The sequence below is a fragment of the Leiobunum rupestre genome, chromosome 2 (assembly GCF_980474605.1).
Source record: "Leiobunum rupestre chromosome 2, qqLeiRupe1.1.hap1, whole genome shotgun sequence".
NCBI classification, from domain to species: Eukaryota; Metazoa; Arthropoda; class Arachnida; order Opiliones; family Sclerosomatidae; genus Leiobunum; species Leiobunum rupestre.
The window spans coordinates 23424234-23438677 of NC_143385.1; the positions used below are offsets into that span (position 1 = coordinate 23424234).

At 29.9% G+C, this 14444-nt stretch overlaps 2 protein-coding genes across 3 annotated transcripts; both read left to right on the plus strand.

The window, feature by feature from the left end:
* Window positions 1-4676: 4676 nt before the first annotated feature.
* LOC149956349 (uncharacterized) lies at window positions 4677-7643 on the plus strand. Its single transcript, XM_090164711.1, has 4 exons — window positions 4677-5108; window positions 5170-5225; window positions 6724-6807; window positions 6890-7643. Exon 4 carries the CDS (start codon window positions 6930-6932, stop codon window positions 7344-7346), a length of 417 nt encoding a protein of 138 aa, XP_090020837.1. The 5' UTR covers window positions 4677-5108; window positions 5170-5225; window positions 6724-6807; window positions 6890-6929; the 3' UTR covers window positions 7347-7643.
* A 116-nt stretch (window positions 7644-7759) lies between these two features.
* LOC149956350 (uncharacterized) lies at window positions 7760-9967 on the plus strand. Of its 2 annotated transcripts, XM_090164710.1 has the most exons (8): window positions 7760-7909; window positions 8132-8359; window positions 8427-8609; window positions 8680-8775; window positions 8839-9117; window positions 9185-9429; window positions 9493-9649; window positions 9710-9967. In XM_090164710.1, exons 2-8 carry the CDS (start codon window positions 8149-8151, stop codon window positions 9889-9891), a joined length of 1353 nt encoding a protein of 450 aa, XP_090020836.1. In that variant the 5' UTR covers window positions 7760-7909; window positions 8132-8148; the 3' UTR covers window positions 9892-9967. The 2 variants fall into 2 exon arrangements, with proteins under 2 accessions (XP_090020836.1, XP_090020835.1); XM_090164709.1 differs by lacking the exon at window positions 7760-7909 and having other exon boundaries at window positions 8039-8359.
* The last annotated feature ends 4477 nt before the right edge of the window (window positions 9968-14444 follow it).

The window sequence follows — 14444 nt, forward strand, 5'->3', positions numbered from 1 at the left end:
CCGAACTTTGGAGCCCCTTTAAGTGTATGTTCCTAATTTTTTCTAGAAGCTCCACATTTTGAAGATTTTTGTCAAGTCTAGGACTATAAACAAAATATCTTACCGTACCTTTTTAATCATAGTTATAAATATAAAATTTAGTTATTCGTTTAGCTGCTATGAACTTTATAAGAAGAATTACTATTTGCAATTCATTGATACTTACAAATCCTAGATCTTCATTGATGCTTATTGTGTTAAATTCTTCAAATTTTAAATTTCTGTATACTACACTGTGGTGTTAGAGTGAAATCGAATTAATTCTCACAAATTAAATAAACAAAATGCTTAGCGTTGACTACATAACTTCATTGAAAAAAGTTAGAGATACGTTTCCTGAAGAACCCGGAGTGCAATATATTTAAAATATAACATACAACAAAGTACAAAACCTTTGTGTTGCTAATATTTTAAATTTAGGAAAAACTTACCTTATATTAGTTAACTTTTCAAAAGAATACTTGAATGTGCTGTATAAAATGTCCCCAATAACTTTAAGATTCATTGTTTCCTGATAAATAATTCAAGTAATCTTATGTAGTATTATTCAAGTAATTTTATGTAGTATTTTTCAAGTAATTTTATGTAGTATTATTCAATTAATCTTATATAACATTACTTGAATAATATTCTATAGGATTGCTTGAGTAATCTTTTAGAATAATAGTTTGGTAATCTTTTAGAATATTATTTTGTTCTTCTAGAACCATATTTTAGTAATTTTTAAGAATAATGTTTTTGTAATCATATTTTAATAATATTTTAGAATATTATTTTGTAATCTTTTAGAATATTATTTTGTAATCTTTTAGAATAATATTTCAGTTATCTTCTAGAATAATATTTCAGTCATCTTCTAGAATAATATTTTAGTCATCTTCTAGAATAATATTTTAGTCATCTTCTAGAATCATATTTTTTAATCTTATTATAGTAATCTTTTAGAATCATATTTTTTAATCTTTTAGAATCATATTTTTTAATCTTTTAGAATAACATTTTTTAAATCTTATTATAGTAATCTTTTAGAATAACATTTTTTGAATAATTTTTAATCTTTTAGAATAACATTTTTTGAATAATTTTTAATCTTTTAGAATAACGTTTTTTTAATCTTTTTATAGTAATCTTTTAGAATAATATTTTTGTAATCTTATTTAAGTAAACTTTTATAATACTATTATTTTGTCATATTTTAGAATATTATTTTGTTATCTTTTAGAATATTATTTTTTAACCTTTAGAACAATATTTTAAGAATTTTTTATAATAACATTTTAGTGATCTTTTAGAATCATATTTAATCTTTTAGAATAACATTTTTTAATCTTATTATAGTAATCTTTTAGAACCATATTTTTTAATCTTTAGAACAATATTTTAGTAATGTTTTAGAATATTTTAGTCATCTTTTAGAATAATTTGTTTCATCTTTTAGGATAACATTTTTTAATCTTATTATAGTAATCTTTTAGAATCATATTTTTTAATCTTTTAGATTATTATTTTTTTAATCTTTTAGAATGATATTTTTTCATCTTTTAGATTATAATTTTTGTAATCTTTTAGAATAATATTTTGTAATCTTATATAAGTAAACTTTTAGAATAATATTTTTGTAATCTTTTAGAATTATATTTTTTGTAATCTTTTAGAACAAATTTTTTTGTAATCTTTTAGAATAACATTAAAGTAATTTTATGGAATAATATTTAGGTAATCGTATATAACAATATTTGGGTAACCTTATATATAACAATATTTGGTTAACCTTATGTTCAACAATATTTGGGTAACTTTATAAATAACAATATTTTGGCAACCTTATATTTAACAATAATTGGTTAACCTTATGTACAACAATATTTGGGTAACTTTATATATAACAATATTTTGGCAACCTTATATATATATAGCAATATTTGGGTAACCTTATATATATAACAATATTTGAGAAATCTAACAATATTTAAGGTATCTTATAAAATTATATTTAAAAAATCTTACTGAATGATACTTAATTTTTTGGAATAATAATATATGTAAATGTTAGGTTATGTATATTTTACCTCTATAACTCCTACTGTCAGTGGTTTACTAAGATCATCCTATAAGAAAAATCTCAATTAAGAAGAGGTGAGTTGATATATTCTTACATTAGAGAACGCCACAAACTTATCAATCTTCCTATAGTGGACAGGTTTTCAATTTTTGTAAAAAAAAAAATAAACTTGAATTTATGTCTAACCAAGCAGCCGATTAACTTTCGCAGATATTTTCATGAGATGTACGATTTTCCCAGATCGCGGTGATTTTCATCCAAAAATAATCTTCTGGGTGTGAATGAATAACCAACAGAAAATAATTTAGCAAAATAACCTAAATACTCTGAAAGTTATCGCTTATTGCTAAACCTTTAGCCTTCCATTTGTCAATATGGCGTTTGATATAAAAAAACGAAAGCTGTCGCGTTCGGAACGATTAGAACGAACTCAATAACAAGCTGTTTGAATAATAACAAAATTAGCTTAAAACTAGTCAAAAGCAAAACATGTTTATGTTTCCATGAAAATAACATCTTGTCTCAAGGTTATTTTACTAAGCTAACTAACTTTATGAAAAACAATTTGCAAAAAAAAATTATTTTACTCCAAAAGTATATAATATTAATAACGATAGAAGTGTCCATCTAGTTCATTAAAATGAATGGCCGCGAATTTCAGCATATTCTAAATGACCACTCCAAATTTGCCCTGACGAGGTAAAATATAGCATCCGTGGAGATATTGTTTTATTTATAAACCACATTTTTCTTATGAAATAGTTTTAGAAAATCACTTTTATAATCAGTACAATTTTCGTCCCAAAACTTCTTTTGAAAAATCAACACGACCCCGATATGCATGATTGAAGCAAATAATATTAAGAAGGTAAGAACATAAATACTACTCTCTCTCTCTCTGAGAAATATATCAAATACTTCTGGTTAAGCCTAAGGAAGAATATAAATTTTCATACCTCTCCCATTACTCCAGTTTTTTTTCTTATTCCAAATATCGATGCTAAAGTATTTATTGACACCGGTAAAAACTTTGCCCTCAGAATTCTGAATAGAGAGGTTTCACCATGTCCTAGTCCTCAAAAAGGTTAGTGCTCTAATACATATAACGCGCATACAGTCTAAACTTCATCGATCATAGCCAGGAAGTTATAAATTATTTAAGTCTTTGGTGCCGCCTGCGCTGGTTAAATATAAAGATTTTTATTTTTATATTGTGTCAAGAGCCATGAAAGCAAAATAAACTCCGGTACGAAAATTAACATCTGTTGTCTTCTCGTTTCCCATCGTATCATGGTTACACACGTACATTGATATTTTCCCAAGTCTACAATGTACCTGAATGCAAATGTCTCAAACGATTCTATTCCCCCCAACCCACTTCAAGACGTATTGGCTTTTCCGGAATTTTCCGTTATTGAAATTATTTGATCTGGGTGGGTGAGGGTGTGTTTATGTGGGTTAAAGAGTACATTGATCTTCCGTTTTCGATGACAGGGCAATGTAGAAAATTTTAGATTGTAATTTGTATCACTATCTCTATCGAGATAAGTATCCACCTCGGCTAATAAAATTGTAAAAGAATTTCACGCCAAATCACTGTCTTCTCAGTTAAAACCGATTGTAATCAGGACATTATTGATGATATTCAGCCTCACTTTTGATGACAATAAGATTGATTGTTAATGAAAATCTGGCTCAGTACTGGTGAAAATCAGGCTCGTTGTCGATGACAACAGTGGCAAAGAGAAATTAAAAAAAACGTTTTAACACGTTTTGACTATAATAAGTAGCACATAATGATACCCGCACCGGTGCCACCATACGAGCTACGCCACTGGATGAAAATCAGTTCCATTGATAACAATCTGGCTATTATTGGTGAAAATCAGGCTGTTATTGGTGAAAATCATGCTATTATTGGTGAATATCAGCCTTATGGACGATAAAAAATAGTCCAATTATTAATGACATTCCCAGGTAGCAAACACACGTGCTGATTTGGTTGATATTCCGTAAATTTAGTTGATAACACGTGTTTGCAATAACTAACACGTGATTACCACGTTGACTTCGAGTATTCTAAAACACGAAAACCAATTCGTGTAGTTCTATACGTTGCGGACACGTGATTATAAAGTGTAAGAACACACGTACCACTTGTGGTGTATCTCAACACGTTGCGACCACTTGATTATTAAGTGAACAACACACGACATCTATTTAGTGTTCCTTTACACGTGGTTTGTAGGTGTTCATTGGGTGAACAACACACGACACCTATTTAGTGTTATCTTACGCGTCCGTTGCACGTGTTTATTTAAACTGAATTAACACAAAGTTTATTATTTTTGAACAGCGACTATAAAATCAATCGCACAAAATTTAGTGATTTAAATTAATTTAAAAATATTGGGATTTTATATGCGCGCTCCATTTGAAATAATGTACTTATTTCAGCGTTGTCACGCGTCCAATAATTATAGAAAAAAATCTATAATTCGACACTAAAGTTTCGGTGTCTTAAAATTTTTACGGTTTTTGTTTTCGATTTTTCGATATTTATGACTTATAATTGGATATATCTTACTTAAAGCGTTTACCGTCCACGAATAACCCGACTCGCAGCCACCAAAATAATGCGAATATAGGTCTAGAAACTCGGACCACATAGGCCACCGACTTCATTATTTCTCGAGTATTTCTCATTTTTTACCATTTTAGTGTGTGTTTTTTTTTCAATGTGCCCTAGACATATTCGACTGGAATTTAGCCTTTGGGTTTATAATTTGATTTTGGCTATCTGGCAACCCTGACTTTTCTAGTAACTTCCGAACCTCGTGGTCCGTAGTCTAGATTATCTTTGTCCGTGGAAGGGTTAATATTTATCTCTTATTGTTTTGCCATTTTAGAATATCTTCTTTTTCATTCTCTTTGTTTAACTTTTATTAGTAAATTATTGTGACTATTTTCTTATTCGTAAAGTTAAAAAAATACATTTCCTTTAAAGGTAAGTTTGCACTAAAATATTTATGCATTTATTAGCATTTACATCATTTTCGTACTTTTAGGCCTTTTCTTGGAAAGGATTGCTTTGACCTTTGTTGCTTGTGGTTACACTTGATAGGTAAATTTTTAAAATATTTATTTTTATTTAATTTTTGATGTCTTGAGTATTTCTGAAAATTATTGAAATAGCTAATATTTCATGCCAGTTTGTCGGGTTTACCTTAGAATTGTTATAGAAATATAAATCATTTTTCCCACATTAAGTTAATTTAATTTCAATTACATACAAAATTGGGTCTTTCTTATGCGGCACTATCAGTTATTCATGTTTTTTGGGAACAATAGTGGCTCCTTATGTCAGAACTGATATAGTCGAGTAAATATAAATAATTTTTTCCACAGTTTAAGTTAATTTCAATATCAATTACATATAAAATTGGGTCTTTCTTATGCTGCACTTTCAGTTATTCATGTTTTTTTGGGAACAATAGTGGCTCCTTATGTAAGAACTGATGTAGTCGAGTAAATATAAATCATTTTTCCCACATTTTAAGTTAATTTCAATTCAATTACATATAAAATTGGGTCTTTCTTATGCGGCACTATCAGTTATTCATGTTTTTTGGGAACATAGTGGCTCCTTATGTCAGAACTGATGTAGTCGAGTAAATATAAATCATTTTTCCCACATTTTAAGTTAATTTCAATTCAATTACATATAAAATTGGGTCTTTCTTATGCTGCACTTTCAGTTATTCATGTTTTTTTGGGAACAATAGTGGCTCCTTATGTCAGAACTGATGTAGTCGAGTAAATATAAATCATTTTTCCCACATTTTAAGTTAATTTCAATTCAATTACATATAAAATTGGGTCTTTCTTATGCTGCACTTTCAGTTATTCATGTTTTTTTGGGAACAATAGTGGCTCCTTATGTAAGAACTGATGTAGTCGAGTAAATATAAATCATTTTTCCCACATTTTAAGTTAATTTCAATTCAATTACATATAAAATTGGGTCTTTCTTATGCGGCACTATCAGTTATTCATGTTTTTTGGGAACATAGTGGCTCCTTATGTCAGAACTGATGTAGTCGAGTAAATATAAATCATTTTTCCCACATTTTAAGTTAATTTCAATTCAATTACATATAAAATTGGGTCTTTCTTATGCTGCACTTTCAGTTATTCATGTTTTTTTGGGAACAATAGTGGCTCCTTATGTCAGAACTGATGTAGTCGAGTAAATATAAATCATTTTTCCCACATTTTAAGTTAATTTCAATTCAATTACATATAAAATTGGGTCTTTCTTATGCGGCACTATCAGTTATTCATGTTTTTTGGGAACATAGTGGCTCCTTATGTCAGAACTGATGTAGTCGAGTAAATATAAATCATTTTTCCCACATTTTAAGTTAATTTAATTTCAATTACATACAAAATTGGGTCTTTCTTATGCGGCACTATCAGTTATTCATGTTTTTTGGGAACATAGTGGCTCCTTATGTCAGAACTGATGTAGTCGAGTAAATATAAATCATTTTTCCCACAGTGTAAGTTAATTTCATTTCAATTACATCAAAACTTGGGTCTTTCTTATGCGGCACTTTCAGTTATTCATGTTTTATGGGAACAATAGTGGCTCCTTATGTAAGAACTGATGTAGTCGAGTAAATATAAATCATTTTTCCCACAGTGTAAGTTAATTTCAATTCAAATACATCAAAAATTGGGTCTTTCTTATGCGGTACTTTATAGTAAATATTATGTACCAAATAGGTTTTGACTACTCTGTATTTTGGAGCCATCAGTTTTCGTTATGTATAAAATTTCAAAAAGAACGAAGAGAAGAAATATTTCTAATGCTGTTCAAGAACATTTACTTGATACACACAGAAATGTGGCTTATGATGAAAAGGAAGTTGCTGTTTTGAACTTTGAAAAAGATGTGGATAGACAATACATTGATCCAGATGATAATGATTTAATTCAAGATAGTCACTACATTGATCTCGTCGATAATGATTTAATTCAAGAAGATGGAGAAATTGAAACTTCTTCATTTACGGACTCAGCGAACAGTGGAGATGATGTTAAAGATAATTTTGAATATTTTTCTAATGGAAGTGAAAGTCAGTGGAGTTCTACCTCGTGTGGCGAAGCAGAAAATGATGAAAAGTTACAAAGCTATTTAAGAGAATGGGTCTTAACCTTCGGAATTAGTCACGCAGCTTAAATGGGCTTTTGAAAATATTAAAGCCATTTCATAGTACACTTCCTTTGGATTCAAGGACTATTCTGGATATAAATAGTCAAAAAGCTCTTATTCTTGATAATCTTCAAAATGGGGTTTACTACCATATAGGTCTAGCAGAGGGTTTACAAAGAAAACTTAAATCAGGATTAGAAAACAATACGAAATCATTGACTCTTATCTTTAATATAGATGGGATACCAATTTTCAAAAGTTCAAATGGCCAGTTTTGGCCTATCTTATGCCGCTGTTTAGATACTAAAGATAAATATCCTTTCGTAGTAGGGTTGTTTTATGGCAATAGAGATACACAACATTATTAAGAAAAATACAATTATATATATAATTGGAAAATACTATAAAACCACCACAGATGCATACAAATATCCGTTTTCTTCTTCAAAATTGGGAATAAAAAAAGTGTCGAATCTATCATCGCTAAAATCATGGCCTGCTTCACAAATATTTAAAAAATGTTACTTTATGACTGACACCATAACTTCAGGGATTGCAGTTCCACTACTTCATATTAACTAAGAGTGGAGGTTAGTAAATCACTTGCTACTGCTAATGTGATAATAATTAAACGGAATTTTTTATTTGAGTAATTCACGATATCTGATAACTAAAGATTTAACTTCCCTTTAATTTGGAATTTTGCTTGCTATGCTTTCTTGTCTTTGATAATTTCTAAGATTTTGCTGTTGCTAATTAATTTGAAAGTTGTAAATTTTGAAGTTTTACCTAATTGCTTTTACTATTTTTAGGACTGGTTATTTAGAAAATGTTTATGGTTGTGGAGTTTGTTGAAAAAACGTCCAGTGGTGATATCGAATGCGGTATTATCAACAAAAAATGGCTTGATGCAAGTCGAAAAAAGTGTTTCTGGCCTCCATATCGCTCTGCAGATAGACAAGTGAAAGCTATTCTCAATTCTGAAAGCCCGACTGATAAGTGGAACAAGTTTGGCGTTAGCAGAGTTTTTTATTCAACCGGTATGATATATCAATATGTTTTCGAATTGGAATTAAAATAAAATAATTTTTTAATGTTTTATACTAGATGATTATAAAACTGCCGAGAAAAAAGCCCAACAAAGCGAGACAATTTCTGATGTAGCTACGGACTGTGGAGATTCTGAAACGAATATTGGTATCTCAAATAAAAGGAAAAGGAAGAGTGGAGCTATTCACTCAATTTCTAAAGAAAAAAGCAATTTTTTCAATGTTAGCAGTGATGATGAAGGTACAATTTTTTTTAATTTATTTATAGTATATAGTTAATTGTATTTTTATTTGCTTTTACAATACATTAGCAAATCAACGACAGCAATTGAAAGATTTACATCTGCCAAGCATCGGAAGTTTTCCATCTAGCAATAACAACTCAACATTACCTCTTTCTGCCTCAAGTGTGTACACAATTTTTTTTAAATATATCAATTGAAATTTAATTTTGCTATTTCTTATTTCAGTGGAGTTTGAATCGACTATAAATCAATCAGTTACAGATTTAAATCTTCAGGCTGAAAATAGTAGTAATCTCAATGGTCATAAGGTCATTGGCAAACAGTCAAAAGGCACGCCATCAAAGATAGCTGTTTCAAAGAATCATCTAAATGGAGACGATGTTTGCCCCGCTAATAGTTCAGTTGAAATGAATTGCACTCAACAATCAACAATTTTCCCATCTCCAAAAGAGTCCCGTAACGTGACGACGGCCAGTTTTAGTGGATATAAATCTACAATCAACTGTAAGTAAAAGCTCTATCATGTTTATCGCATTATATAACCAAATTAAAATGAAAAAAAATATTTCAGGTGAACCAAGTCTTCTTGATATCGTTCGAAGCATACAATCCTTCCAAGAAAAACTTATGCGAGAAGTTCAAGAAATTAAAACTCAAACTATGGCAAATGCAAGAATGCTCAATAAGCTTGTAGTTGAAAATGATCCAAAACATTCTAAGCTGGACGTTGATAATCTTAATTTACCTGTAGATTGTCAGTCTTCCATGGATAACTTGGAAGAGTTTCTTATGGATAAGAAAAACCAAATTATATTGGTTAGTACCTTTAATTGAACTTTTCAAGTAAAGCAAATGTATATAAAATTATTGTTTTTGTAGATTTCATTTCTAGGAGGGTTAGGCGGAAAAAACTTAGGAGATGGCACAAGGAGAATTTTATCAACCATATTGAGTGACAAATTAGCCCAAAATTACAATTGGGCAGGACACGGAAAGATGTCGTTTAAGTCCTTAATGACGAAAGATATGATTATAAGCAAGTGCTTACACTCATTTGAATTTTAAAAACCATTCATTAAAACATAACATATTTAAGGTGCTGTAAGAGTAAACAACTGCTTCAGGAAAGCACAGGAATCGGAAATTGAAGAAATAATAAAAGAATGGTTAAAACATGCTTATACACGAATAACCAAAAAAGGAAAGGCCAAAGGAAAAACCAATAAAGAAAGCAGTACGGTTGACCATAACAAAGATAATTCAACTAGCAACATTTAAATGAGCAACTAATCACATAAATATAATTTGTATGTTTAATTTCAATACAAATTTGTTAAAACCGAATAAAATTTTCCAAACGAATTGAGATTTAGTTGTTTAATTGCTCCTATTTTATCAAAGTAGTTTCGAATACACGTAATTTTTGGGGGTTTGGTAAGTGTAGGAATGATGTTCGGATACGTGCTATATTGGTATTTATACACGTGTATATTTGGTGGTGTATCACGTGTATATTTGGTTTTGTATCACGTGTAATAGGGGTGGAATTAACGGGCATTTATTGTTTATACCTAGGTAAAAGAAACGTGGTTAGAGACGTTACTATTTTGTAGTTGAACACGTGTTTTCTTTGTTTTCAAACACGTGAAAGAAACGTGGTCAGGATGTGTGTGGAAACGTAATGCACGCGGCCAAAGTTTACGTGCCAAACACGTTAACTGTCTACGTTAATTGTTCGTCTTTTAAACTCGTTGTAAACACGTGTTTTTGCTACCTGGGATTCAGGTTCAATATTGTTTAAACTATAAAATGTGACCATGAGGCTCAATATTGTTTTAATTATAAAATGTGACCATGAGGCTCAATATTGTTTAAACTATAAAATGTGACCATGAGGCTCAATATTGTTTTAATTATAAAATGTGACCATGAGGCTCAATATTGTTTTAACTATAAAATGTGACCATCAGGCTCAATTTTGTTTAAAATGTGGTTCATTGTTTGATGACAATCAGGCTCAATATTGATTAAAACAGACTAATTGTTGGCCATCAGGTTCAATATTGGTTAAAATTAGACTCATTGTTTAATGACAATCAGGCTCATTATAAGAGCTCGGCGTTTGATAAAATTAACCACTTATTTTATTTTTATCCATAGCCTACAATTATCCGAAAATATAAATAATTTTTTGCATGTTAAATCGTTGTTTATCCATGGATAATATCCATAAATAAACAGTTAACCAAAATATTTACGATTAATCGAAAATTTGTCAGTTAATTTATCTGTTACGCAGAGCTCTATTCATTATTGTTTAAAATGTGGCTCATTGTTTGTTGACCATCATTATTGGTATAATCGGGCTAATTACTGGTTTAAATCAGACTCATAGTTGATGACAATTCGGCTCATAGTTGATGACAATCCGGCTCATTATTCATAACAATCAGGCTCAATATTGGTTTAAATCATACTCATTGGTAGATGTAGACAGTCTTTGACATAACTATGAAATGGAATTCAATGTTTTTTCAAATGATCGCGCAAGAAATACAAAAATCAAACATTGTACCACCTGTATTTATTCGCCTTAATTACACTCCATAAGGACATTTACCTATTTATAGAAATATTATCCCAAATAAATTATTTTACGAATTCGCTATATTCTGCATTTCGAACAGCAATATTTTTTAAAGTAAATTCCATTAGGATTAACGGTAGATTTAAAGTCAAAAAACAACTGTTGTGGAAGAATAATACTCGTAAACAAAATTATTAAAACATTTTTATTGTGATAAAATATATGCCATTAATATGATTATGATATGGATTGGGTGGCAGAGTGGTTAGAGCTTTCGATCCCAGCTTGTGACACGTTTTGAAAAATTGGAACCACTCCTTCTGAGTTAAGTTTGCAAGTTATCTATTGCTCAAAGGGTTTGCCCCCTGGATTATTTGGTTTCCATAACACCTTGTAGATAATAACGGTATAATAGTAAGTGCAGGGAGCTGATAGCTGGCGTGGCATCCAGGTATGCACCACCCTCCTACGCATTATAACCTGGACACCTGAATAAATAGCATTCAAAGTCGATCTTTAAATTAGTCCTAGGATGGTTCATTGCTTATTAGCCTAGCTGGTTATTAATATCATCTTATATTATTGATTAAACCCATTCTCTCAAAATTTATATACCCTCTTTAAATACAAAGCAAAAAATACATCCACCAAGAGTAATATTTTATCAGTTGTTTCACGATTCCAAATGAAATGTAATGACCTTAGTCATAAAATTGATTTTTTATTATGTAAAAATTTTGATATTTTAAATCTGAAAAACTAAGTAATTAAAAAAGAATGTGTATCCATAATCTAGTAATTAATATATATTTTTATCGCCATTTATGTATATTAAACCTCTGCTGTTTATATCCTGGTTCATTGGTCTGTAATGTTAGTATGTACAATAAAGATTTTAATTTCATTATTATACGTTTCTCGCAAGAGATATTTTTCGTTGCCCGTGTAACACTGAAACAGGGCAATACAACCAAAAGTCTTAAATTTTAACGATATTTCCCGTTCAAGAGCGACCCTTAAAGAAATAATTTAAAGTAGACTCCTAGTTTCTCAGTTACCTAATTGCGTTAATACCTATAACATATGTTAAAGGTTTTTGGCTTTTGCATTCTATAAAACAAACCCTGAAAATGATTAACATCCACTTTTATCAAAAACTTTAACATGCCAAAGCAACATGATTTCGAATAGTAACAAACCGGTGATGCTTCAGAAGTTCACACAGTATAAGGATCAAGCATTCTAACTATAACATAAGAGAACTAACAGCAGTAAATAAACCACAAATGGTCAGGGTCACTTTTACCATTGTTATTGAAAAGGGTTCAATGCGCGGGTTGAAATTTAAACCTTTGAAGGTACATTCCAAAACTGAGTTCAGTTTTTAGCCTTCAAAGGTTTAGTTAGCAAATGCGATAAATGGTTCAGATTATATTTATATCTGAACCTTAAAAGGTTGGAATTGTAAGAAAGGTTCAGACGAGGTTTAACTATACACTATAAATGGTTCAGATTATCTTGAGGGTTCAGAATTCTTATTTGAACAATTAAAGGTTCGAAAATATGAACCTTTTGGGGTTTCATTTCGTCTAAGATTAGAGTTAGTTAAAATATGTAACTCATGATTGTACTTTACACAGTTTAACTACGTGGTGGCGTATTTATTTATATTGTAACTTATGATCGTCCTTGCACTTTACGTGTCATTGCTAAGGAAAATGAGACTACATATAATCTTAATACTGAAATTATTTTTGTCAAGAAGTTAGAGATATCCAATAATAATAAGCCGTGAGTAACCGAGTGTCAAACTATTATAACGTCACTGTAAATTTCGAAAAATGGTTCAATATTATCGACAGGGCCGATAGTTTTCGTACGCCTTGCAACTCTCCCCTTTAAGCGCATTGACAAACAAGATGAGCTTAGAGGGAAACCAGTAAAGACTAGAGGGAGTTCGAAAACGGTAGCAAAGTTGTTCTCTGGTCGTGAGCGAAAGTGTAGTTCAGAAAAAATTGAAAATCACTCGGGCTAGCGTCATCTCTAATGTGTCGCTCCACGAGATTACTATTACTACTGCTACATTTTGATCCGACAAATAGTCCCACTTGATGTGACACTAAAAATGCGCTTTTGAAGATTTCACTGTTGGAAATGATATATTTGGAGATTTTTTAATTGGTACTAAATTCAAATAACATCATAGAAAAATGCGATTTGTTAGGTGCCGCAAATTGATTTAAAACCCCAGTTAAATTTTTATTTCAAATATAAATGTAGTTAAAAATTCATTAAATAATGGTATTTAAGATCAATTCAAAGTTTTTTGAAAAACAGTATGTAGATATTAGAAAAAATTGCCAAATTCTTAAATAACCCACTGCATGCGTGATATTTACTACCGAATGACAAATCGTTGACCATTCTATACCTGATCCAGGGAAAATCGAATTCAGCATGGGTCCCTTTAAACGTGAGTATATATCGTTCAATATCAAAATAATTTGCCATTTTCTAAAATCATTTATATGGTTTATTATTATACTGTATATGAATTATTGTTTATTATTATACTGTATAGGAATTAAGGTTTATTATTATACTGTATATGAATTATTGTTTATTATTATACTAAATATGATTTATTGTTTATTATTATACTGGATATTAACTATGTCTTTTTGTACAAGAAATGAAATTTGGTTGAGGGAAACAAATTTATTGAATTATAGAAAAAATTCGTTGTACATACTGATGAAGTTAATAGTTTGGTGTTTTTGATATTTTTCTGTATAAATATTTAAATACGTCTAAATTAGCAAAAATGCATCCTCTGATGCCGAAGTTTCTTTATCCAGGTATCCCTCATAAGAAAAGTTAATTCAAAATAAGAAAAATTCATTATATTACAAACAAGGAAATTCCAAAAATTTATGGAATGAGCAAACTACATTGCCATGGCCCTAGAATTGACCGCAGCTACAAAAACACGAGCACTGTGATCGGGCTTAATATTTGGATATATTGCACCTAGGTAACCGTTAGTGATTTGTTGCCGATCCATTAAAAAGTTGTGTTTATTTATAAGGGCAACATATATTCTTGAATAGTCTAATTTATTTGGATACCTAAAAAAAATTAAATTATTATATTTTTATTTAACAAATTATTTACCTCTAAAAATAAAATAAAACTTTACACTTACATATCAAACTTTCTGACGTCCTCAAACAGAATTTGAATA